General features: G+C 39.2%; 2 protein-coding genes across 2 annotated transcripts in view; both read left to right on the forward strand.

Annotated features, from left to right (window-relative positions):
* The window catches only part of PSMB4 (proteasome 20S subunit beta 4), a 222,733-nt gene that overhangs the window by 191,334 nt on the left and 5,122 nt on the right, over positions 1-26,277 (forward strand). The gene's annotated exons all lie outside the window — the stretch shown is intronic.
* SNX27 (sorting nexin 27) overlaps positions 11,403-26,277 on the forward strand; it is a 68,514-nt gene continuing 53,639 nt past the window's right edge. Inside the window, exon 1 of the mRNA XM_079155327.1 lies at positions 11,403-11,880. Within this exon, the coding sequence (XP_079011453.1) occupies positions 11,570-11,880 (311 nt within the window). The 5' untranslated portion in view covers positions 11,403-11,569. The remainder of the gene's footprint in view (positions 11,881-26,277) is intronic.

Consider the following 26,277-nt stretch of genomic DNA (forward strand, 5'->3'; position numbering starts at 1 on the left):
GAAAGATAAAGACCAGTCCTAAAAATAAATTGGTTCTAAGAAAGTAAATATTTTATGAAAAGTTGGAAATGTATTTAGTTTAGATTGTCTATACCTCATATCATCAGAGATAGAGTTCTGGGAGCATTTTCTGAACTGGTAAAATTTTTGGTAGGCTGAAAGATGATTTTTAAAGTGCCTAAGGCTTTGTAAGCTAGACCAACTTTTTCTAGTCTCTTGAGAAATTTTGGTTCATTTTGCATGTTTAATAAGCCCTTACTCAGAAAAGAATTAGTTCTGAAATTTTCCAGAAAGCTTCACCAAGTCATATGCAAGTTTTCCTTCTGAAGAGGATGAAATAACCAGAATTACCATGTCCATTGAAGGAAGAGCACCAGCCTGGGCAACTTAAGGGGAAAAACAAAGGAGAGGAAGCTCAGTGTGGGTGCTAAGGAAAGCTGAGTGCTGGCCCAGCTTATCCTGCCAAGATAGGGTTGAGTGGTCCCTTCACCTCTCTGAGTCCTGGATCCCTCTTCTATGAAATACCAGGTTCTTCAAAATTAAGTCAGAAATAATCACATTTCACATTATTACAATTGCCTAAAGATTCAGATAAACTATCCAATGGCCTTTTCAAATATGAAAGAGTTGGATTCCTTTGAGAAGACAGTTTCCATTAGTAGACTAAGACCTTGCAGAAGACCTAGAACACCACAGAACAGACATAAGGATGTGATCTCTCTATTGTTTACTTAGCAGCTATAGAGCTAGAGCTTCAATTTGCTTTTGTCAGCCCCCCCCCCCCCCCCCCCCCCCCCCGTCAGACCATGGAGGGGTGATCATTGAAATTAAGCTGTCCCTGCCTCACTCAGTCTCATTTCTGGATCTCTGCTACCTTGCCAGTTTCTGAGACATAGCATGTCCTGTGTTACCTCTCTGCTTTTCCATATGTGGTTCCTTTCTCCTGGATTCTTTTCCCTGACTTATCCTTTGGGAAGCTTTTAGTCATCCTCCAAAATCCCACTCAGGGGTTGGGGTTGTGGCTCAGTTGTAGAGCACTTATCTAGCATGTGTAAGGCACTGGGTTCAATTCTCAGCACCACATAGAAATAAATGAATAAAATAAAAGGTCTATCAACAACTAAAATACATATATTTTTTAAAAACCCACTCAGATGACACCTGTTTTGTGAAGCCTATTTCTGCTCCCTAGAGACTCCCCAGTGTCAATCATTCCTCATCAGTGCTCCTCTAGCAACTGTTACAAAACCCATTGTTCTGCATGGTACCTGTTTGTTTCCATGCTAGCCCCTCCACTCAGATCTGAGAATTGCTAAAGGGGCAGGGGTTGATTATCTCCATGTCCTCAGCTCTGGCCCAGTGCCTGGAGGGTTGTATGTACTCCACCAATGCTGGGAGAACTGAAGTGAGTCTTCTTTCCTGTCACCAGCAAGATGTTTTGCTAGGTGGTTAACCATGATAGCTGAAAAAAAGATAATCACTCCTGGAGGGAGCCCTGGGGCACTTGCCTTGAATCAGGGGCTAAATGCAGAAGATTTAATGCTAACAATTAATGTTTGTGCTCTGGAAGACTTTCATCATTCAAAATTTGGTTCAGAATCTATTTTAATTACAAAAGAAGGATTATATGTAAGGGGAAACTTTGTGATAATGTGATTAAGTGCTGGGGCATATATAAGGAGGTGGTGAGTGCTCTGGGTTGATCTTTATAATCTATGACATTTGGGGGGTAAAAACTGTCTGGAGTGATTTGGTTAAATGAATAAATGACATCTGATTCCCAGTTTATGTACTTTAATTGGATAGGCCTCACACTCAGCTCTGGGCATTGGAAGTGGGGTGGGACACTGGTAGCTTCAGGTAGAGAGAACTGGCCCTCCATGAAAGGGTGTTGGGGTCAGATTATGTTGCCACTTCTTTGCATGGCTCCTCACAGCTTTGATTCATTTGCAAACATCTGAAGGACCCGTAAATATTAGTACATATGTGTTGTCAGTAAATAAGAGTCTTTGAGAGCTGCCAAAATCTGCTGGTGCTTTGTGCTTCTCTCTGCCTCCTTTTCCCAAAGGCTCTTTGCATGGATATGGGAAGAGCCAGTGTGTTGAAAGAGGACTAGAAGAAAAAAAGAATAAAGAAGCAGATGGCTTTCAAGGGGAGAGGTAAGTAGGGATCAGAGTTGATTCCATTCTGTGCAGCAGACTCCCTTGCAGGGCATTTCTCTGACAGTGAAATTTCTCAGTCAAAACGACCATGGATATGTGGCAAGGTGCACACCTATAATTCCAGTGTTTGAAAGGCTGAGGCAGGATGATCTTTTAAGCCCAGGAGCTAGAAGCCAGCCTGGACAATATAGAGAGACTCTGTCTCAAAACAAAACAAAACTACTGGATCTGAGGGAAAATGGGAGAGAAGGATGGTACATGACTGGGAAACAAATGACAAGTGAGGTTATCACCCACAAATAAAGACAGGTAAAAGTTCAACACATGGTTATTAGAGAGTACCACAAACTTAGTTTTTCAAGATTAGCATAATTCCTTTGCTCTCTAACTTTAACAGCCTCAGTGTTTTACTTAAAAAATTATTTTAGGGGCTGGGGAGATAGCTCAGTTGGTAGAGTGCTTGCTTTGTAAGCACAAGGCCCTGGGTTCGATCCCCAGCACCCCCCCAAAAAATATTTTATTGTGGTAAAAAATATAAAACAAAATTTACCTCTTAATCATTTTTCTTTCTCATACAGGTATTTTTACTTATACTTACTTACTTACTTACTTACTTATTTATTTTTGCAGTGCTGGGGATTGTACCAGGGCCTTGTGATTGCAAGGCAAGCACACTGAGCTATATCCCCAGCCCTCATACAGGTATTGAACAAAGGAGTGCTCACCCACTGAGGTACTTCCCCAGTCCTTTATTTATTTTTATTAAAAACATTGTTTTTGGTCCTGGGGATTGAACCCAGGTGCACTCTATCACTGAACTACATTCCCAGTGCCCTTCCCCCCGCCCCCCGCCCTCTTTTGGTACTGGGAATTGAACCCAGGGGTGTTTTGTTTTTGTATTTTGGTACCGGGGATTGAACTCAGGGGCACTTGACCACTGAGCCACATCCCCAGCACTATTTTGTATTTATATTTAGAAACAGGGTCTCACTGAGTTCCTTAGCGCCTCACTTTTGCTGAGGCTAGCCTTGAACTTGTGATCCTCCTGTGCTGTTGGGATTATAGGCATGTGCCACTGCACCCGGTCCCAGCCTTTATTTGAGACAGGGCTTTGCTAAGTTGCTTAGGGTCTTGCTAAATTGCTGAGAATAGTCTAGAACTTGAAATCCTCCTGCCTCAACCTCCTGAGTCACTGGGATTACAGGTGTGTGTCACTGTTCTCCACTGCACTAGTTGTTCTTTACAGTCTACCCAGTAAGCTTTCTTCACAGCCTGAGCATGTGATCCAGGTGTGGATAATCATAGCTATTCAGGTAATTTTAATTGATCCAAGTGGTGGGCATATGACTCAAGTAAGGGCCAAAGTCCTTTTGGAAACTATACATAGGCTAAGAAAAATAAGGGGGTTTTCTCCTATAAGAGAAGCAGAGATGAGTAAAAAAGAGAGGCAGATAAAAAAGAGAGAAATATTCCTGAGTTCTCTGGGTCCAACCCCAAGGCCTTTGTTCTTTCAGCACATGCTTTAAATCTATGAATTATCCCAGTATGAATGATCATATTTTCTAAAAGTGGCTACCATGATATATCTCACTTCACACGCACTAATTATAATGCAACATTGATACTCCTCTCATTGAAAAATGGTGTTTATGTCCTCTCCCCTTGCACCTAGGCAGAACTTTGAGACCACTTGGGCCCAAACACTATGCTATATGACTTCTGAGGTTGAGTTATAAAAGTGCCATATGTATTACTGGTTTATTCTCTTGAATCCTAGCTATGAGCTTGAAGCTGAGTAGTTATGTGAAGAAGCCATGTGTGGGGAGTCAGGATAACAGCCCTAGAAGAGATTCCAGCCAGCAACCAGCCTCTGCCACCATATGCCTTTCCAGATGATACCAGAATCTAGTCATCAAGTCACCCTTAACCTTTGAGTTTTTCTGAGAGAGGCTCCAGGCATCACAGAACAGAGACAAACCATCCCCACTGAGTTCTATTTGAATTTATGAGCCACAGAGTCCATGATCATAAAATGATCGTTCTATGCATTAGGTTTTGGGATGGTTTGTTATGCAGCCACAGTTAACTGGACACCCAGTGTCCTCCTTAGCTATGTGAACTAATAAATACTCTTTTTTTTTTTTTTTTTGCTTAAGTTAGTTTGTTAGAGAAGTTAGTTGAGTTCTGCCACTTGCAACTAATTGAATCTTGGCTAGTAACCTTCTCATCTCTAGGTTTTCAGTTACTCCATTTACCAAAGACATAATTTCCCATGTGGTCTTCAGGGAACAAGTATAGACGAGTAGTGAAGAAGAAAGAGGAGGGAATTAGGGCAGGGGCCTTTGTTTTCTTCACCCCATGATTCCACAGGCAATGGAATGCTTCCTTGCCTCTTTTAAGCCATTTATCTTCTCAGGACTGAATTCTGATCACTGTTCAGCTCTGTGACCTTTGATAAGCCGCTATACTTTGCTGGTTCTTTTTGGTTGGTTGATCAAGGGAGCTCTTTCTTCACTAGGGGAAAAAAAAAGATGGAATGAGGTTAAAGGTGACAGTGTTATCAACTTATTATTTTTCAGTATTGGTATCAGAGGTGCTCTATAACTAAGTTACATCCTCAACCCTTTTTACTTTTTGAGACAGGATCTCGCTCAGTTGCTGAGGCTGGCTTCAAAATTGGAATCCTCTTGACTCAGCCTCCTGAGTCACTGGGATTACAGGTATGTACCACATGCCTGACTTATAGTGTTATTAATATTATCTATGTTCTAAGCATTCTGTTTGGCTTTTTCCACATTATTCATGTGATTCCCACCGTGGTCCTATGCAGCAGGTGTCAGCCACTTTTTGGATCATTTCCTGGACTAACATTCTTTTTTTTTTTTTTTTTTTTTTTTTTTTTTTGGTACCAGGGATTGAACCCAGGGACACTTACTTACTAAACCATATCCCCAGCCCTTTTAAAATATTTTCTTTAGAAACAGGGTCTTGCTGAGTTTCTTAGGACCTACGTTGCTGAGGCTGGCTTTGAACTTGTGATCCTCCTGCCTCAGTTTCCTGAGCTGCTGGGATTATAGGAATGTGCCCAGTACCTGGACTAACATTCCATGAACACTTGTTGAGCTCCTTCTCTGTGCCCCTCACTTTCGTGTACTGTGAGGGCATGACAAGTCATATGTGACCAGTTCTTTGTTTTTAAGAAGCTTATGTTCAGATTGGAAAGGTAAAGCAAAATTAGGTATTATGTTGTGGTCTAAACTGAATAGAGCTGACCATAAATGCGAAAGGAGGTACATTAATTATCCATTGCAGTGTAACTAACTGCAACAAATTCAACAGCTCAAAAGAAGTGGCATTCCTGGTCTCATGGTTTCAATTGGTGTCAGGAGTCTGGGCTCAGTTTTGTTGGATCCTCTGCTCAGGTCTCACAAGGATGCAAAGTGGTGACTGGGCTGCGTTTCTTTGTGGCACTTAGGATCCTCTTCTAAGTTCATGTGGTTGTTGGCAGAATTTTCTAAGCGTATAGGACTGAAGGCCCCATTTTCTTGCTGTCTCCTCAGCATCTGGTGCTGTTCCCTACAATGTGGTATCCCCAGAGGCAGTTCTCAGTAGGGCAGCTTACTTTCTCAAGGCCAGCAGGAGAATCTCCTCACTTAGTCTGCTAAGGAGTGTTAAATAGTATAACATAATCATGGGAGAGACACATCATCACCTTTTATTTTATTGCCTAGAAGTAGGTCACAGGTTCCATTCCCTCAACGGGAAGGGAATTACACAAGAGCATAACTCAATGGGGGTCACATGAAGGTGCATTTTGCTGGGAGTTTAGAAGAGATGTCAGAGTGAACTGGAGTCTTCATGGAAGGCTTTATGGAGGAACTTCTGTAGGGTCTGAAAGATGAGTAGAGTTCACACCAGCAATGAGGGAAAGAGAAGAGGCAGAATATCCAGGACCAAAGGATCATGTGTGCAAAAGTTCAGAGGTGGAATTCTCACCTAAGAAATTCCCATACAAGGGGCTGGGTTGTGGCTCAGTGGTACAGTGCTTGCCTAGCACGTGTGAAGCACTGGGTTCAATACTCAGCATCAAATAAATAAATAAATAAATGTATCATGTCCATCTATAATTGAAAATATGTTAAAAAAATTTCCACACAAAAGGGAACAGAAACCTGCTAATTCTGCAGATCATAAAGGGCAGGTGGAACTTTTTCATAATTAACCAAAAGGAACCTAGATAGTGGAGGGAGAGTGCCCTGGCCTTGGTGTCCGAACATCTGGGTTCAAGGTTCAGTTACCCTATTTATGAGCAGTGTGACTGGGGTCTGATGGTTATCTGAGCCTAGCTTCATGTGAATACTTCTGTTTATCTTTTAATGCACGGTGAAACAAGCCCTTAGATGGAAAGTGTTCTGCATGTGGTCTAGGTCCTATTCCTGAAGGCAGGTTTGTTGACTTCCAAGACCCCATTCTCTCTGGCTCCTCTTAGTCTTTCACTTGATCTCCTTCCTCTTAGGGGGAGGGGGCTGGGGGAGATTTCCTGGGTTCTGGCTATGACACTCTTCTCATCTCACTACATGCTCTACCTTGGTGCTCTCATCCGCCACCACCCAGAGTCAAAGACTCCCAGACCTGTGCAGAGCCCAGACTCCTTTTCCCTGCTCCAACCTCATGCATCCATCCAATTGCTGGACAATTCATCTTGGATCTCTACAGAATCTTCAAATCCGCCAGACCCCAAACTAAACTCATTATTTTCCACTCAACTTCTTCTCTTTCAGGCTTTGTCTTGGAGAAACAATCATGCACCTTTTCTCCCCCCATCCCCACCTTGCACCTGAGATCCTGATACTTACCAAGTCCTTTCTCTCCCATGTGTCTCCTTCCTTGTATTCCCAGGGCCCTAGTTGGAATCTTGCTACTTCTCACCCAAATCATTGCAATTGCTATTCTTTTTGGTACCAGGGATTGAGCCCAGGGTTGTTTAACCACTAAGCCACATCCCCAGTCCCCTTTTTTTAAAAAAAAATTTGAGATTGGGTCTCACTGAGTTGCTTAGGGTCTGGCTAAGTTGCTGAGGCTGGCTTTGAACTTGTGGTCCTTCTGCTTCAAACCCCTGAGCTGCTGGGATTACAGGCATGTGCCACCACACCCAGCTTGCAATTGCTTTTTTTTTTTTTTTTTTTTTTTTGGTGGTCCTTGGGGATTGAATGCAGAGCCTTGCACATGCTAAGCAAGTGCTCTACCACTGAACTATGTCCTCAACCCTTGCAATTGCTTCTTAATTGATCTATCTCAATTAATTCTCCTCAAATCCTGAAGTGAACATTCTGAAGCACAAATTTGATAATACTGCTGCTTTGCTGAAATGCATTTGGAGGGGATTGAACTCAGGTGTGCTCAATCACTGAATCACATGCCCAGTCCTTTTTTGTATTTTTGTTAGAGACACTGAGTTGCTTAGAGTCTTGCTAAGTTGCTGAGGCTGGCTTTGAATTCAAGATCCTCCTGCCTCAGCCTCTTGAGCTGCTGGGATTATAGGTGTGAACTGCCACACCCTGTGCAAAGGCCCCTGAATTCTTAGGAATGAAATTCAAACTCCTGGGCAGAGAATTCAATGCCTAAAGCCTTCCCCAAATCTAACTCTTGCCTACCTCCCCAGATTACTTCCTGCCCTGCTGCCTCTGCTCCTATCCTACTGGACTGAGTGTTCTCACACTGCACTATGTTCTTTTAAATTTCTTGAGTATGTTGTTCCCCTTTCCCAAAATGCCCTTCCACCACCATTCATCTCTCTTGCTAACTCTTCTCTTCTCTAATCACTTAGTTAGTTAAGCTCTCCCATTTTATGAAACATCTTCCTCAACCTCTGGATGCTGGAAGGTCCCTGCTTACGAACCGTTTCAGCAGCTCGTGCATGCTTCTATATTGTAATTATTTTGTATTTTGCTGTCTCTCCTGCTAGACTATTTTTAAAAATAATAATGATGCCATATTATCTAATTTTGATGATCTGATCACCCTTTCTGCCAATATGATTCTTACTGAATATTTTATTTATTTCCGGATAGGCAACACACTCGTATGAATGAAAATTCAGAAGTTAGAGGACCATTGCAGAAAGGAATTGTGTTAATCAGCTTTTCATTGCTGTGACAAAATACGGAGAAAAAACAATTTAAAGGAGGAAAGATTTATTTTGGCTCACAGTTATAGAGGTTTCAAGTCACTGTCAGCTGGCTCCATTGTTTCTGAGCCTAGGATGAGGCAGAGAATCATGGAGAAAGGGAGGGACAGAGCAAATCTCATGGCAGCTGGAAAGTAGATGCAGTCAGAAAGGAGAAAAGGCTGTAGACAAGATATAGTACCCCAGGGACACCTGCCTGTCAACTAGGCCCCACCTCCTATAGTTTCCACACCTTCCAATAGTCCATTTAGCTATGAGTTCATCAATGGATCAGTTCATTGATGAGGTTAAAGTTTTCATAATCCAATCACTTCCTAAAAGCCCTACCTCTGAACATTGCTGCATTGGAAATCAAGACTTCAGTACATGAGTTTTGGGGGGACATTCAAGATCCAAACCAAAACAAAGAGCAAAGTCTCCTTTTTACCACTGTTCACCTTAGCTGTCTAGTCTCCCCAGCAGTAATTAATGTTATCAATTTCTTGTGATATTTCTAAGGATATAAATGTATAGATGCTTCCTCTTTTATACAGTATTATGTGCTATAGTCTGTGCTGCACCTTGTTTTCACTTAACCATATACAGTCTCCATGAGATCATTCCATATCTCTGCATAAAGAGCTTCCTTATTCTTTATTTACAATGATTCATTTTTCCATTGTGGATATGTTTAGGTAATTTCCAATCTTTTGTGAATACAAACAGTACTGCAATGACTTAACTTCACAAAAAAATGTCATTTCACACTTGTGCAAGTGTAACACTAGCATGAACTCCTAGAAGTGGAACCGCCAAATCAAGGGATATGTGGTTTGTAAGTCTGACCGTGTACTATTGCCCTTCATGGAGTTTGTAGATATCATCTTATTTATCTTTGCATCCTTAAGCCATTAGGGATTGTCGCTAGTGGCAGAGAACACAGCAGGCATTCACTATATTTTACAAATGCAAAACCAGCTCTTTTAACAAAGGCTCTCTTTTTCTTTCTTTGACACCTTTAGGAGATATGTCCTTTCCTATGATTCACGTTCAAACCAAATTTCATTATTATTTTGGAGCAAAATTCTTATCCCGACTTTATTATTTTGTATTATATAACTAATCAAGTTCCTTCTTCATTAGCTTGGTTTTAAAGTAAGGCCATATTCATTTTTATGTTTTAATTATAAGGAATTTGAGTTCTCATCCCACACTTGGTGAGATCTCTTAATTCTTTTACTAGCCCTTCCTTAAGTAATTCCTGGGAGGCTTACCTAGTTCATAAATTCTTTCAGGAGGTTGCTTGTTGCTTTTATAAGTCATCGAGTCTCTGCTTCTTCTGCATTTACTGTTTATAACTGCAACTTCTCTGTGTATCTTATTCACCTATAAAATAGGGAACATTGTAAGACTGTAAGGATTTAACGAGATGTAGATGTAAAGTACTTAGAATAGTGTTTGGCATGTAGTAATATAGTCCTCATGCTTCTATTTGTCTTCCTAGGTATGCCAAGAATGCGAGGTCCTGACTTTTTTACTGAGGTTTTTTCTTAGGGTCATGGGATGTATTTGTATGAACCTTGAGGGATGAAGTAATGTCTCCCTCCAGATCAAAGAACAGGTTTGCTTACTGCTTTGTATAAAATGGCAGCTTCCTCAAGTTCAGTGTTCCTTAGCTGTGATGTAAATCCACTAAGTGCACAGCATTCATTTGGGCCCTTTGCTTCAAACATGTGGTACTTTGCCGGGTGGGGAGGGCAAAAGGAACTGACACAAACATGCTGAAGCTCCTTGCTTTTTGGGTCTTGAGTAATAGTCTTTTGTTTCTGACCCAGGAATCTTGTGTCTTCCACAACATCTATGAAACAGTAAACGATTTACCTTATCAGTAGGATGAAATCAATTGTCAGACTGGAGTAGTAATGGCTTAAATAAGCTTATTCACTATTTTTTCTCTTGTTCTTTTTACTTGTCTTCACCAAGCACTTTGTTCTAAAATATTGTTTTTTAGTTGCAGATGGACATAATATCTTTATTTTATTTACTTTTATGTGGTGCTGAGGGTCGAACCCAGTGCCTCACATGTGCTAGGCAAGTGCTCTAGTACTCAGCTACAACTCCAGACCTTCACCAGGCACTCTGCACAACATCTGTAAGTTTGTGTTTTGGTAGGCAGCCAAAAAACCCCCCAAAAAACAAAAAAACAAAAAAACACCAATTTCTGCCATTTGTAAAGAATTCTATTGTGCTATTGGGGCAAACACAATCAATTTAAAATAAAGCTAATTCAAAATTATCGCACAATTGTAATTATTACTTGACCACTGTAACATCTAGTTCTAAATTACGGAGACAGTAGTTTCCTCTCTATATGTTTTTTGTATAGTTGGGGTATAGCTTTTACATAGCTAGTTGCAATACATGAAAGGAAAGTTGCGCAAAAACAACTAGGCCTTAGTTCCTGTTACTTAATATCTGTTTGATTTTAGACACTTTAAACTTCAGTTTCCTAATATGTGAAACAGGGAAACTAATTCTTGAACCAGCTGTCTCACAAGGTGAGAATAAAATGAACATACAGTTACTAAACAAGTTAAGTTTGTGTTGAATCACAAACTTATCAACTAATACTAACATTATTGGGTTTTCTTTCTCTCTTCCTTTTTAAAATTTTTTTCTCCTCCTGCCGCCCCCTCGCGCGGTGTTGAGAATTGAATCCAGTCCCGCGGGCGAGCAAAGCCCTACATCTGGGCTACATCCTTAGGACATATTAACGTTTTTAGAAGCGACGAAATGAAAGGAAACGAAACAAAAACAAAACCTTGCCCCACGTCAGCAGAGGAAAATTTTGCCACGCTCGGTGTTAGATTAGATGCTCAACACGTGAAATGCCTAATAGCGCCTAGGTGATAAACCACAGCTCCCAGCAGGCCTTGCTCCCGAAAATGCGCCAGATATCCTCCGCTCAGGTCTGGGCTCAGCCTCTCTCCACCCCACAGCTCAGAAACTACATTTCCCATGAGGCCGCGCGGTGCTCAACCTTCCGCTTTCCTCCGCCGCCCCCCCCCCCCCCCCCCCCCGCTCCCCTTTAGCCGGCCAGCAGCGCCGTGGCCGACTCGGTCCCGCGGCCGGTGGTACGGGCGCGCGCGCCGGGGGTCGCGCGGCTGCTGAGAAGGACGAGCACGCGCTGGGAGGGAGTGGAGGCGTAGGGGGGCGGGGGTACGGCTCGATTGCTCGCAAGATGGCGGACGAGGACGGGGAAGGGATTCACCCCTCAGCCCCTCATCGGAACGGAGGTGGCGGCGGCGGCGGGGGGTCCGGGCTCCACTGCGCCGGGAACGGCGGAGGAGGAGGCGGCGGCCCGCGGGTCGTGCGCATCGTCAAGTCCGAGTCCGGCTACGGCTTCAACGTGCGGGGCCAAGTGAGCGAGGGCGGGCAACTGCGGAGCATCAACGGGGAGCTGTACGCGCCGCTGCAGCATGTGAGCGCCGTGCTGCCCGGGGGGGCGGCCGACCGGGCCGGGGTGCGCAAGGGGGACCGCATCCTGGAGGTGTGAGTATCCGGGCCGAATGCCGCCCCACCCTTCCCAGTCCCCTCCGCCTGTCCCTGCATCTCCTCTCCCACTCCTGTCACCCTCAGGCCGCAACCTCCCCCAACCCCTATACGGGCTCTCTGGACCCCCGCCCCCTTCAGGCCTCAGCTGCCTGGTACCTCCTTGTGGGTTGACCCCACCTCCCCCAGTTTCTGCGACCTCCCACCTTCCTTCCTGTGGTCTCCAGTTTATGTCCTTGCCCCAGTGCTCTTACCCCTGCCCCCATGCCTTTGGCTGTTTTCTGTCCCTTTGGCATGCCATTTTTTGCTCCTCACTGCCCCTCGCCTTCTTCATAACGAATGTCTTCTGCTCTTTACTAACGGCATCCTTTTTTCTGACCCTGCTAGTATCGTGTCTTCCTCAAGTTCTTGTCTTTAGCATCATAGTTCCTGTTCTCCGCCACTCCCCTCAGTCCCTGTGGACTGCCCTTCTGCCCTCTAGACCAAGTAAGCAGGACCTCTCGGTCTGCTCCCACTTTTTTCTTCCGGAAACCTCATCTCTTCTTACTCCGCTTCTTTTTATTTCCCCAGTTCCCCTGACCTATGTTTAAGCACCTCCAGTATTTCCCATTTACCGCTTGTCCTTTCTTCCCCTCTTTTTTGTGTTCATAACCCCCCAAAATACCTTCTTTTCTGACCCTTGCGTACTTTTTGGTGGGAGTGAAGTGGGGGTTGACAGTAGTTTTCTTTGCTGTAGTTCTGGTATTCTACCCTGACCACATCTGAGTGCATCCCTGTTCTGGTCCCATCTTCTCTTGTACACTATACTCACACTTCTTTTGAGTACAGTTTATGGTAGAGCTGTCCTAGCTGCCACTTCCCACAAACTACAACCCTTTTTTAGGTCTTTGACTTCTGCGTGTTTTTAGTGCATGCTCTTGGGATCCCACACTTGACTTTATCCTATTCTTTCTCTCCTATAGTTTGCTTTCCTTTTCTTCTTTTTTTGAGGCTCTTTCAACCCACTCTCTTCCCCTGCTGCTGTCCCTCCCCCATCATTCATCCTAGTTCCCCACCGCATGCATCCCTTAAAGCAGTTTCTGTGCAGACTTTCTCCACTGTCCTTACCTAGGTGTTACATTCATGTTTTTGTACTTGGTGTTAAAATTCTTATAGTGGTTACTGGTTGACTTGTGGAGTTTATGTTCTCATTGTCTCCATTCTCTGTAGGAATCTTCAATTCTGAATTTCTCTTCTTACCGCTTTGATATTACATATTCTTTTTTCACTTTTACTGTCTTGCTTCTTCCTGGGATTTGCCCATGTAAGTCTCATTTTTAAAAAAACATTTTATTTTTGATAATAATTTCCACAACTGTCTTTGCTTTTATAAAACAGCAGGTTTACCCAAGGTTTGTAAAGAGGATGGTATCTTGAAAGAGTCTGGTCTTATATAGGAGTCCATCCTTTCTTATTCATCTCGTTCCCCTGCCTTTATCCTTGATGATCTTACTCTAGAGTATCTACTCTTTTTTTTTTTTTTTTTTCCTCATCCCTTTCACCTCGAGAAAGAGTAGGTCACCCAAACATGTGTTTGAAAATATTATACCTTTCTTGTTCTTTCTATAAATAGATAACTTTCTTTTCTCATAAATGTCCTACATACAGTTTTCTAGTAATGTCTGGAAATATATTTTTAGTCTTTGGGGGGGGCATGACATTCAGATATAGAATATAATAATGACCTTTGATTTCTCATATCTGAGCACTTAGTTGTTGTCTTTCTGGATAAGTGAAAATCTGTGGTTAATGTTTCTTCTGATAGAAGCTCTTGGAATTGTCATTTCCTTTCCCTTTGAAGATAACTTTGGATCCAGCTGTTTATTTTTAGACTTAATGTATTTAAAAATTATAGATCTACTATAACGTTTATTTATTTATTTATTTATTTTATTTTATTGTAAAACAAATGGGATACATGTTGCCTCTCTGTACATGGCGCAAAGGCATACCATTTGTGTAATCATAAATCCACATACAGAAATGTTGTTTGATTCATTCTGTTATTTTTTTTCCCCTTCCCCCCACCCCTCCCACCCCTCTTTACCCTCTATACAGTACTTTCTTCCTCCATACTTGCCCCCCTCCCTAACCCTAACTCTAACCCTAACACTAACCCTTCCCTCCCCCCTATAACGTTTTAAATCATTTATTCTTTATAGGATCTAAAGGAACCAAACTTAAATAAAATTCTGTAGGAAACTATAGCTAAGGTGATTTCCCATATGCCTACATGTGCACGCGCGTGCACACACACACACACACACACACACACACCCCAATACACAACCAACAAACATAGTTGGTGACTTCTTGCCTTTATTATATTTTCTGCAGTAAAACCCAGATATAAACTAGGTACTAAAGGAGACTCCAGATGGTGCCATAGGACAGGTAGATGAACTTGCCTCAGGTCCAGGTTCCAGACTAGGAACCTAGGAAGTCTTTTCCTTCTAGAGAAAAGACATTGCTTTTTAGCACATCCCTACTAGTGGGTGGAGAACTTTGTCTCCTTTAAAGGGCAGGGGAAAAGGACAACCTTCTCTGGAAGGTTGTGATGATCAGAAATCTTCCTGGGTTTGATTTCTCACCCTTCCCAACTGTGTTTGATATCCAAATTATTTGAAACTTCTCTGATACTCTAGTGGAAGGTAGTGATAGTTGGAACACAAAGCCAACTAAAGGGTAAAGTCTCTGAAACCCCATCTTTTATATATTTTCTTGTTTGTTCATTCCTTCCTTCCTTTTTTGTCTGCATCTTTTTGTTAGGTTTTCATATGAGAGGAGGAAATAAACTACCAAATAGACACTGTTCTTCTTGTACTTGCTGCTTGTTTTGATCAGATTTGAGGCTGATTTTCCATAAGCATTCTTTAGACAACACTCTTTAGAACTTATCCAGGTTCTTTAAGTCAGCCTCTCTGTTGTCCCAGGAACATTTTCCATGTTGATGAAGTGCCAAGTGGGGTCTGAGTTAGGGATAGGTAGATTATCATTGTATAGACATATCATTGGGTGTCAGGTGGACTTCTGGACCTTGATAATTGCTGTTTAAGACTTCCCTATTTTAAACCTTTTCCCTGTGTGTACAAATTGATTTTATTCCAGTTTTCATATATTACACTCATAGAGGCATGAAAGAACAGTAACTGAGATTTAAGGGGATATAAGCTTGGACACAAGTAAGAAGTTTAGTCTCGTTGTGATCCTTTTAGAATCTGCTTAGCAAGGTTCTCTCTTCACTGAATCTTGGAACAATTATTAAATTATATTGGAGTCAGTATGGTTCAGTCCTTTTTCCTTTCAAAATGGACTAGAATGTAACTGATTCTAGAGAGTCATGTTGCCGGGCTTGGTAGTGCAATATGAAGAAGCCCTCTGGGCTCTCAATTTTACTACAGATGGAAAGTTTTCTTGACTAGCAACATTAGTCTCCACCTTGTAATTTTTCCCAGTGTAACATACACTGATGTGTATGTACCTGGAGGCTAATGTGTGAAGGATGCTTTCAACAAATGAACCCCAAATAAATGTCTTTGTGCTAATTATATAGTATGTGAAGTAACTGATTTCAGGTTCATGTAATTCCAAGGGCTCTTGATTCATTTCTTGAGAGATGCCTTTTTATGAAGGTTTTTGTGTGCTGTGGGTTTGAATTTGGGACTGCCTAGATTTTGAGAGAGTAGGTTTGTCTTTTGGCCATTTCTTTTGTCTCTTTGGTATTTGGATAGTGTGATCTTTAATCATGGACCCCTATGGTTGGCTTGCAGGCATTCAAAATCATGATATGGTAGTCAAAGAATAAACGTTTTCCCACTTAATAGCTACCAGATAATACATCCATCAGCTTTTCCTTGTTAAAATTAAACCATAAGGTAAATTAGGCTACCTATATAAATTTGCTTATTGAGAGTCAATTTTTTTATTTTATTTTGTGTGAAAGTTTGAACAGCATTGAATAAAAAGAAAAGACGGTGCCACAAAAGGAATTTTTACAAGTTGTGTGAGTCATGTAACATTGACTACTTAGTACCTTCTCAAGAGCTGCCTTCTTAATTGTAACTGAATTCTGTTTGCCTCAAATTTTCCAGGCTGATTTTGGTAATAGTGTTTGAAATGCTTTATTGATCAGAGGAAATTTTTATGGCAGTGGTTCCCAAGTTTTTATGCACGTAGAAATCACTTGGGTGCTCATGTCAAAAGCATAGATTCTCAGGCTTACCTTGTAAGGATTGTGATTAAATAGCTTGCATGAGACCTAGAAATATCTGTTTTTTATTCCTTTGCCAAATGTAGGGAATGCAACCCGCATACAGAGCCACATGCCCAGAGCAACACTATAGGTTACAGTACTTGCATTCTCAATTCATTTTATCATTATGGTCATATTGAGAGTCATGAGGGAAGAATATGCTAACAAATAGTGATTTTTTTTTTTAGGCTTTGGAATTCCAGTCTAAGTGGCAAATCAGTTAAGTACTATTTTATCTGATCTTATGTATTTTACTTATTGGATCTTGCTAAGCTCTTGCAATAAAGGTGGATTGTTAAGAGGTAGAACAAACAATCATAATCGTTATTCTACTTTGCAGTGTGTATAGTGTGTTAACTGTTTGCAGTGTTTTTGCATTTGAATTTCACAACGGCCCTGTGAGAGAAATTATAAACTCCTTTGAGGGCAGGTATTATATCAAATACTGTATTTATTTGTTGACTCTCTAGCCAAATGTCTGGTGGCATATAGAAGGTTATTCCTCAGTACATACTTGCTGACTGAATATGAGTAAAATTACCCCACTTTATATGAGAGGAAAAGTGAGTATTGCACTGATGAGTGGCAACCAGAATTAAAGGCAGGTCTTTGCATTCTAAATGTAGTATATTTTCCATTTCTTTGATTTTTCAGCTATTGTTGACTGATAATAGTTAACTATTCTTGATTGTAATTACTTAACTTATAATCGTTAAAATTCAGTTACATTCCTGTAAACTTGGATAGCAGTTGAACTTTGGTACTACCATAGTGAAATGTAACCATCTTATATATTTATTTACCCTTTATCTACTTTTGTAAATTGGATAACAGATGGGGGACCAAATCAATCTTTGTCCTTATTGTTGCTGTCTCTACTCCACAGGTTATCAGTGAAGAGAGCATGACAATCATAATTTTAACTTCAAAAATACTTCTAATTTCATGTATAGTTAAGATTGCAAACAAATGATACTGAATTTGAAAACAGCATTACACTTTTCTTAGAAATCACATCCACAGATTGCTGTAACCAGGAAAAGATTTTTCTTTACTAGCATAAAGATTTGTCAGGGTCTTATAAATTGTTGTGAACAGTTGTCTTTCTAGCCACCACTGACTGGTTTGTTTCAGTTGAGAGCTTGTTACCATGCTCTCAAGGATAATTATTTTTAAAGATAAGTCTCATTGGGAATAATTCTTATGATCTTGTAGATAAGCAAAGAGACTTAATTGACAAGGAAACACTTTATGATGACAGCGAAGTACTTTATGAGCATGAACTGTGCTGAGTTCATTCATTAGATGATGGCATTACTGACAAAGGATATTGTGGTGGTTTAGGTTAGAGCCAGTTAGGTTTGTTCTGTTTCTCAGCTGTCAGCTATATAGATGCTTTTTGTGCTTCACTCAGGCAATTCAGTAAGAGACTATTTATGGGTGGTATAATTCTAGCCCATATTTGGAAAAAATCTTTATGCAGTTTTAAAATATTTTTTCAAAAATTGAATCTCACAGCAAGAAATATCTTTTCTATTACAACCCAATATATATGCAAAAATAACCCATCAAAACAAGATTCACCAAAACTGTATTTACTAGTATCAGGTATTCTGGTACTTTTTAGTCTGTTCAATATTTGGTTGTTTTGTTTTTTGAATGTGTATAGTGGCCCACTACAATAATTTCACAACTTGTTAGGTTGTGATTCATTGTCTGAAAAACATTAATTTAGGCATTACTTTTCCTGGTGTTGGTCCTCTACTAGCTCATATTCAATCTGGTTCCACAGTTAAGCACAAACTATGTGTAAAGTATTACTAGGCTTGTGAGTCACAGTGTCTCTGCATCCCTGCTTTTGAGAAGCTTACACTGCAGTGGGGAAGGTACAAATAACAAATATTTTAAATGTAAATCAAAATGAAATAATGGAGGTGAATGAAAATACACAGTGGGAATTTAAAGGACTATGGAGGAGATAGGTCATAGAAGGCTTTTAAACTGTACTTTAAGAACAAGTAGGAATTTCAGTAGCAGAGAAGAAAGCGGAAGGATTTCACAGGCTGAGGAAATTGTGTGACCAAAGAGAGGAAGATGTGAAAAGTTCCTAGGCTACTTGAGGGGCCTAAAAGTTGCTGTTTGTAGACAGTTGTGATAGAAGAAACTGGAAAGGAAGGTTGAAATGAGATCCAAAGGGTTTTGAATGCAATGCTAAAAAGTTTGTATTTCTGTTTATGAGCTTACATATAGTTTTATGTGCATTAATCACCAGGATTCCTGTGAATTATATTATTATTATTGACCAGAAGAGGGTTGAATAGCTTTTGCAAGGCCTAAGAGGAAAGACAACTTAGAATTAGAAGAATTCAGAGACCCAGTCTCTTGAACTATCTTATGCTATATAAAGAAGGGAACTGAGAACAACTAAGCTCTAACATCCAGCATAAGAAACAGCTGATGAGAAGCTGGTTGCTTTTAACTGGTGAACACGTTTTACAATCCAATCCAATTTCTGAAATATCTTTCTCTGTCTTATGTTTTAAATAACAATGATTATTGTTCAGTTTACAGTTGATAATATTTTCTTTTCTTCCTTTTGGTACTGGATGCTGGAAATTGAACCACTGATTGTAACACTGAACTCCATCCCCAGTCCTTTTTAAATTTTGAAATAGGGTCTCACTGAGGTGAGGTTTTTGCTGAGTTGCTGAGGCTGGCCTCTAACTTGTGATCCTCTTGCTTCAGCCTTCAACTCCCTGGGATTATAGATGTGCCCCACCATGCCTGGCAATATTTTCATTCTTATAGGCTACAGGCCCACTTGTTCTCTGCATTATTTTTTTCCAAATCTGTTCCTCTGATTTGATGATGCCTCCTTTAATTTAAATATTTTATTTAGTCTCTTGTTCATTACTTGTTGTCCCTTGCCAGCTAAATAAGGATCTTATATTAGTTGAGGAAATGTACCTATTGGCTAGGTATTTGAGTTGTTAAGTAAGGAGCTCTTTTCAAGTGCCCTTATATGTATCTTTTAAAAAATTATCCATTTTTGCTTAAGCTATCTGAAACTTTTTTGGTGTTGGGGATTGACCCCACGGCTTTGCATGTAGCTGGGCACTCATTCTACCACTGAGGTTCGCTCCCAGCCCTATCTGAAATTTTTTTAGATTCTTGAATCAGACCTCAGAGCAAGAATGACAGATCTATGTATTCTATGGACTTGATACACAAGTAATTTGCTTACTTCCCTTTGGAAAAGTACAGAGACATCTGCAGAGAGTCAGCTGCTTATGTGGATACTCTCCAGCTGCTTTCAAGAGACTGCTTATTCTTACAGAACTATTCAATGAAAATAACTAGGAACCATTCCCTCCCCATACTGCAGTGCTTTTATATTCTGTGTCTATTCAGTTTTAGTTATATTTAGTGTGTTTAAAAAATTGGGAGGTGGATTAAGTATTTGGATATCTTGGAAAATGTGATGACCTCTTAGAAATTTTGGAAACTTTTTCTACTTCTTTTGTTGATCAGTTTAAGCATTTAGAAAATCTGTCACTTGTAAAGTTTGTCAACTGAATATACTGTGAGGATTGCTTAGTTTTTACCCAATATTATAGTCATTTTGAGTCTGATAGTGTTAAAAAATTATGGATATGCTTTTCTAAGGTAAGTAACCTGCGTGTATCTTCACTTGAAAATAGCAAGTTTTGTTCTTTCTCCTTGGTATTTTGAATCCAAGGAAATGTGACACTAAAGTTTCCTTTGTGAGTTATGTGCTGATAGATTATTCTAAATTTCCCTGTCTATCCATCTCTTTTAAATTACTGACTTGAGAAAGGCCCTACTACTGTACTTTTCTTCTTTTTCTAGATTACAGACATAGAGAAACTGTAGTCTGTGTTTTTAAACTTCCAAAATAAATTGTCCAAATTTAATTTGTATTAAAAGATGCTATTTGAGTGCTAAAGGTTTATCACTTTAAAAGTAATCTATTATTAATTTTTAAAGGTTATCTTTTATAGATCAAGTTTGAGCTTTTTAATTCTTTTTCTTTTTTGTAGTAGTAGTGATAGCTTTACTATTCACATCCATGTACAGTGCCTCTTGGGTTGAAATGAACATTTAGGAAATGGGTGGTTGGTGGCCCCATAACAAATTTATCACATCACATGAGAACCATGCTTTTAATTACAATACTACAGTACAATTATAATACTACAGTATTTCAGAAATTGTAATGAAATCGAATTTCAAAAACTTGATTCCTCTTTTGGTAATTTACCTGACTTGCAAATCAAGGTTGTCGATTAAGCTAGTAGGTTTTATTTTTTTAATTTTTACTGTGATCAGTCTACCACATCAAAAACATTTGGAGATTGCACTTAAATTGACCACGTATAGGCAATGATTCAAAATGTAGCAGATCTCAAACTCTGAGTTGGTGTTTGGAAATGATTTAGGACTTGTATTTGTTTTGCTAGAGAATAACTGAGAGGTGTTCAGAAATGATGTACATAGGAGGGAAATGAGTTAGGTTAGGAAACCATAATGGCTGTTGGCAGCTTTCCATTTCTAACATTTTCCTACATGTGAAGAAGTAACCTATTGTTATATCTAATCTCCTTCTCTTTTTAAAAATTTTTTTTTGGTGCTGGGGATTGAACCCAGGGCCTTGTGCTTGCAAGGCAAGTACTCTACCAACTGAGCTATATCCCCAGCCCGTTCCTTCTCTTTTTTAATAGACTCATAGAGTTGCTATATGCTGATCAAGTTTTTAAAAATGAAAATTAAAAAACAAAATGTCTTATCAAAACAAAATAAGTGTTATATATTTTTGAAGTCAGTATCAGAACTTTCTTTAAGACGTTACTGGTAATTCTTTAGCTTCTCACAGGTAAGTAAAGGGAAGTCTTGTATTTTTTTAAAATACAAAGTGTGGTGCATTTAGTTTTCATGAGGTGAAACAATGTAATTACAATAACTCATTCTCATAATTTTCATAAAATAACAGCTTGTCCCATACACACTAGGAATTGAACTCTGGGCCTTCAGCATAGTAGGCAAGTGCTCTGCCACTTAGCCATATTCCCAGACCTGTTTATTTTTGAGATAGATCTCAAAGTTGCTGGTCTGGCCTCAGACTTGCAATTCTCCTGTTTTAGCCTCCCCAATAGCTGGTATTAGAGGTGTGCCCCACAATACCTGGCTACAGCTTGATTTTTGTCAATAACTATTTCTTATTCCTTCTCCTTATTTCCTTTTGCTGTCCTTGGTATCAATGTATATGTTTAAAAATTAATAAAAACAGATTGCTGTTTTTAGTTCCAGTAAAAGAAAACATATCCTTATTTTGAAATTGCTTACATAGTAGAATGTCATTTTCTGATCTTATATATCATTTCTGTAGGCCTACCATAGTAGAAAGCAAAATTATCAATAATAAAGTTTGAAAAATGTAGAACCTGCACAGTATTTTGTGTGTGTGTGTGTGTGTGTGTGACTGGGGATTGAATTTGGGGCCTGGCACATCTAAGCAAGTACGCTACCACTGAGCTATATCCCTGGCCTGAGCATGCACAATATTTTTAATACCTCCAAACAATGAAACCAATTAGAAAGCTAAAGAAGGAATGAAATGTAAATGTAAAGAGAAGACATTGTGTTTGTGTACTTGCCTTAATTTTTTTCCCATTTATTCAGAAAAACATTTTAGTGAATGCTTTGTATATGACAAACATGGCATTGGACAATGGAGACAGAAAGTTGAATAACATGTAGTCCTTACCATTAGGAAGCCTAGCATCTGGGGAATCTAGCAGATCAGTTAGAGTTCTGGAGTAAACTCAGGGAAGGCAAGAAAACACTTTTCACTTTAGTCTTATGGACTCTATTTATTTCCTGTTTCTTAGGTCCATACCTATTATTTTGCCCCATTTGGTGAGGATTTTAAAATACATTTAAGATACAATTAGATTCTCTTGTCACAGTCTGAGATGCTTCTAACCTCCTTATTTAAAAACTATATATAAATATAATATAAAATATATATAAATATATATTTATATAAATTTATATACATATATGTGGAAGAAATTAAGGTTCACTCTGATGTTCAGTTCTGTATGTTTTGGCAAATGCATTGTATCATGTCGAAAAATCCCTTGTACTTTGCCTGTTAGTTCCTTCTATTCCTTCACACCCCTGATGTGATCTTTGCTTTTTCTGCAATGTGGATAATTGAAATCATTCAATATATAGCCTTTTTAGACTGATTTAAAAAACAATGCACTTCAAGTTTCTTCACATTTGTTTGTTTATTTGTGTGATACTGGAAATTAAAACCAGGAGCTACATCCTCAGCCCCTTTTTAAATTTTATTTTGAGACAAGGTCTCACTAAATTGCCCAGGCAGGCCTTGAATTTGTGGTCCTCCTGCTTCAGTCTCTTGGGTTGCTGGGATTATAGCTGTGTGCCACCATGCCCATCTCTGTGACTTTTTGTGACTAGTTTATTTTTTTTTTTTTTAGCTGAGTAATACTTAATTGTATGGATGTTCCACAATTTGTCATCTATTGTCACCTAATGAAGGGCATCTTGGTTCTAGGTTTTTGAGCAGTTATAAATAAAACTGTTCTAAACATTTGTGTGCAGGTGTTTGTATGTAAACTTTCAGTACAGTTGGGTAAATACCTAGGAGTAAATGTTACTGATGGATCATATGGTTAAGAATCTGTCAAACTCTTTTCTGAAGTGACTATCATTTTATATTCCCACAACAATGATTGAGGGTTGCTGTTGCTCCACATCTTCACCAGCATCTGGTATTTGGTATGATCAAAAAAATTTTTTTTGAGCCATTCTAATAGGTGTATAATGGTATCTGGTTGTTTTGATTGGAATTTCATGGTGATGAATGGTGTTGAACATCTTTTCACATGCTTATTTGCCATCCGTGTATCTGCTAAGGTGTCTTTCCAGATATTTTGCCCATTTTTAAATTGGGTTGTTTGCTTTTTTATTGTTTGAGTTTTAAGAGTTCATTGTATGCTTTGGATACAAGTCCTTTATCATCTTTATCAGATATGTTTTACAAATTTTTCTACTCTGCGGCTTGTTTTTGGGTTTTCTTAATATTTTACAGAGCTGAAGTTTTTAATTTTAGTAAAGTTCAGTTTAGCAGTTTTACTTTCATGGACTATGCTTTTGGTGTGGTATCTAAAATCTCATGGTAAACCGCAAATCACTGTTTTAGTAAACTTTTTCACTGCTGTGATTGAAAGACCTGACAAAAACAGAGGAGGTAAAGTTTATTTTGGGGCTCATGGTTTCAGAGGTCTCAGTCTGTAAATGGCCATCTCTGTTGCTCTGGGCCCAAGGTAAGGCAAAGCATTATGGCAGGACAGAGTGATGGAGAAAAGCTGCTGGGAATATGACACTAGGACTAGACAGAGAGAGAGCCTCGCCTCACTATGGACAAAAGGCACACCTCCAGTGACCCACTTCCTCCAGCCAAACCCTACCTGTCTGCAGTTACCACCCAGTTAATCCCTATCAGGGTATTAATGCACTGATTAGGTTAGAATTCTCAAAACCCAATCATCTCACCTCTAAAATTTCTTGCATTGTCTCACACATGAGCTTTTGGGGGACAGCTAATATCTAAACTGTTAACAATCATGTAGATTTTCTCCTGTGTTATCTTCTAGAAATTTTATAGATCTTCATTTTTACAATACACACTCCCCTACCTCATTGTTGAGGATGGAACCCTGGGCCTAGTGTATGTTAGGCAAGTGCTGTAACACTGAGCCACACCCCCAACTCTGCAGTACATTTTAAACATAGCATTGGCACAAACAGATTATTTTATTTTTCATATTTATAATTTTAAATGATTGCTTTATAGTTTATCAAATTATTGTACTATCATGACCACTCATCCCCCTATTAACTTTTTATAAGTATAGAAACTTAGAAACAGTCTAAATAATAATGAATGTGTTTCTGTTGAACTTTTGTTTTAAGATTGTTTCATTTATTCTTTCTCATATACTAAGAGTGTTCTACATTTCACTGTAAAGTTCTTGCCTTTATTGAACTTATGTTTTGGTGATTTCCTTAGGACAAATTCTCAGTAATGCAATCATGAGTTGAAATAATATGAATATTTTTATGACTTTAGATGCATTTTACCAGCGAAATTGCTTCCCACAAGGATTTTTACCTGTTCACAGTCATCATTTTATATTCCAGATAATAGGAATTGATGTTAAAAGTAATTGAGATAATTTTACACTTTTAAAATTGTTGACCAGATTTTGCTGTTTATTAGAAGAAACTCAAACATTGTAGAAACATTTGGTCCTCTCTTTCCTTTAGTTGTACTTCTCCCATTCTATCAATAAATTAGATGTTCTCAGATGTAAGGTGCATAATTAGTACTTCTGAAAAGTATTCCAAAAACTTCTTGACATTTAATGGTCCAGAATGGTAAATTTTTTCAGACCTGTTCAAGTTTCACCTTCTTTGGCTAAGTGCTTATCCATGTCCTGATCTCAAGAGTTTAAGGGCATAGTGCATGTGATTGCTAAGACAGTAAATAAAAGTATTCTCTGACTTGTTTGCCTAAGAATGCAAGAAGCAAAGTTAGATGAAAAGGAGCCAGCCTAAGTCAGTTAGATGATTTACCTGCAGAAATGAAAAAGGACAGATCTTTACATTTCAGTTGAGTTGTTTTTTTGTTTTTAACAGTAGTTTCTAGTATATGTGTTCTCAATAAGCGGTAAGTGAACCAATGTGAAGTCAAAGGAAATGTCTCTCTTCCAGTGTATCAGGGGTCTAGTTTTCTCCAACTTGGGAGGTCTTCATCCAGTTTCCAAGAGATTGTATATGGAAAAAGTAGGGAGGGCGCTGTATAATTGAGAAGATGATATAACAGCTATGTTAAGATTTTAAATTACCCATCTTTCCAATTACCCTAACTCAACTGTTGTTGTATTTTGCTTATTATACCTTTTTTTTGGGCAGAAATATTTTATATGCTTATAATAAATGGACAATATTTTATTTTAAATGGGCAAAAAACAAGTCATAGTCTCTTGGTTTTAGCATTTAACTTAAGAATTTTTCTGGGGAATTTTTAAGAGATATGTAGTCCATATGCTTGATGACTTAAGGTTTTCATAATGTTAGGTATTTGGCTGAATTCTTTTTCAAGTACTCTGTCAGAAGAAAATGTTTTACAGTCTTGAAAGCTTAACATTTAACAAGAGAACCCTAGATCTCCTAAGAAATGAAATCTGAATTACATTTATAATGAAATGATATTAATGCAATATTTGGTGAATTTTACTCATATCAAATTATGACTTTGATAAACTTGAGAGATACTTCTGCTCTCTGATTCAACTTTATAATATTCTGTTACTGAGATTCTTTAGTAAGGTTGAAATATGTGTCCTATTTTTTTCACCCATGAACTTGAGCACTGTATTGAATCCTGTTGTGAACAGATGTGAGTATAAACTACTGCATAAAGGCATTGTAGGGTCAAGGGGCAGGGCCAGCAGTGAAAGGTGATGAACATGGTCATTAGTACTAACCCTCAAAATTCTTTATCATCTGAAGTTGCTTGCAAGATTATCATGAGCTGGTAATAAAAATCAGTGGTCAGAATGACACTGATGAATGAGGTGCAGAGGGTCAGGCTCTTGGTGGTGGAAGCTCAGTCTGGATTCCATCTTCCTTGTCCCTGGACTTCATTGGAGTTGGTGAGTGCTATGAAGCCCAGGCAGCACCAGTTCATGAAGAGCTTGTTGAATAGGGAGCAGACTCTGGGCAGGCATGGAGGTCTTGCTGGGGATATTGGTTGCAGAGGTCATCATGGGAGTTGAACCATGTAGCATAAGCACATAATGTTCCTTGAGTGTCTCATAATTTGCTGGGAGATCACTGTTGGTGTGACGGAAGAATGTTTGAGAAGTATGGTTCATGTGCCAACACACTATCCACCTGTCTAGGGGAGAACTATCTCTGGCTCAATGTTTTCTTCATTACTTTTCATGAAATAAACTTCTAAGACTTGGAAATATCCAAAAGTTTAGCTT

Source organism: Sciurus vulgaris (genome assembly GCF_902686455.1).
Source record: "Sciurus vulgaris genome assembly, chromosome: 1".
Lineage (NCBI taxonomy): Eukaryota > Metazoa > Chordata > Mammalia > Rodentia > Sciuridae > Sciurus > Sciurus vulgaris.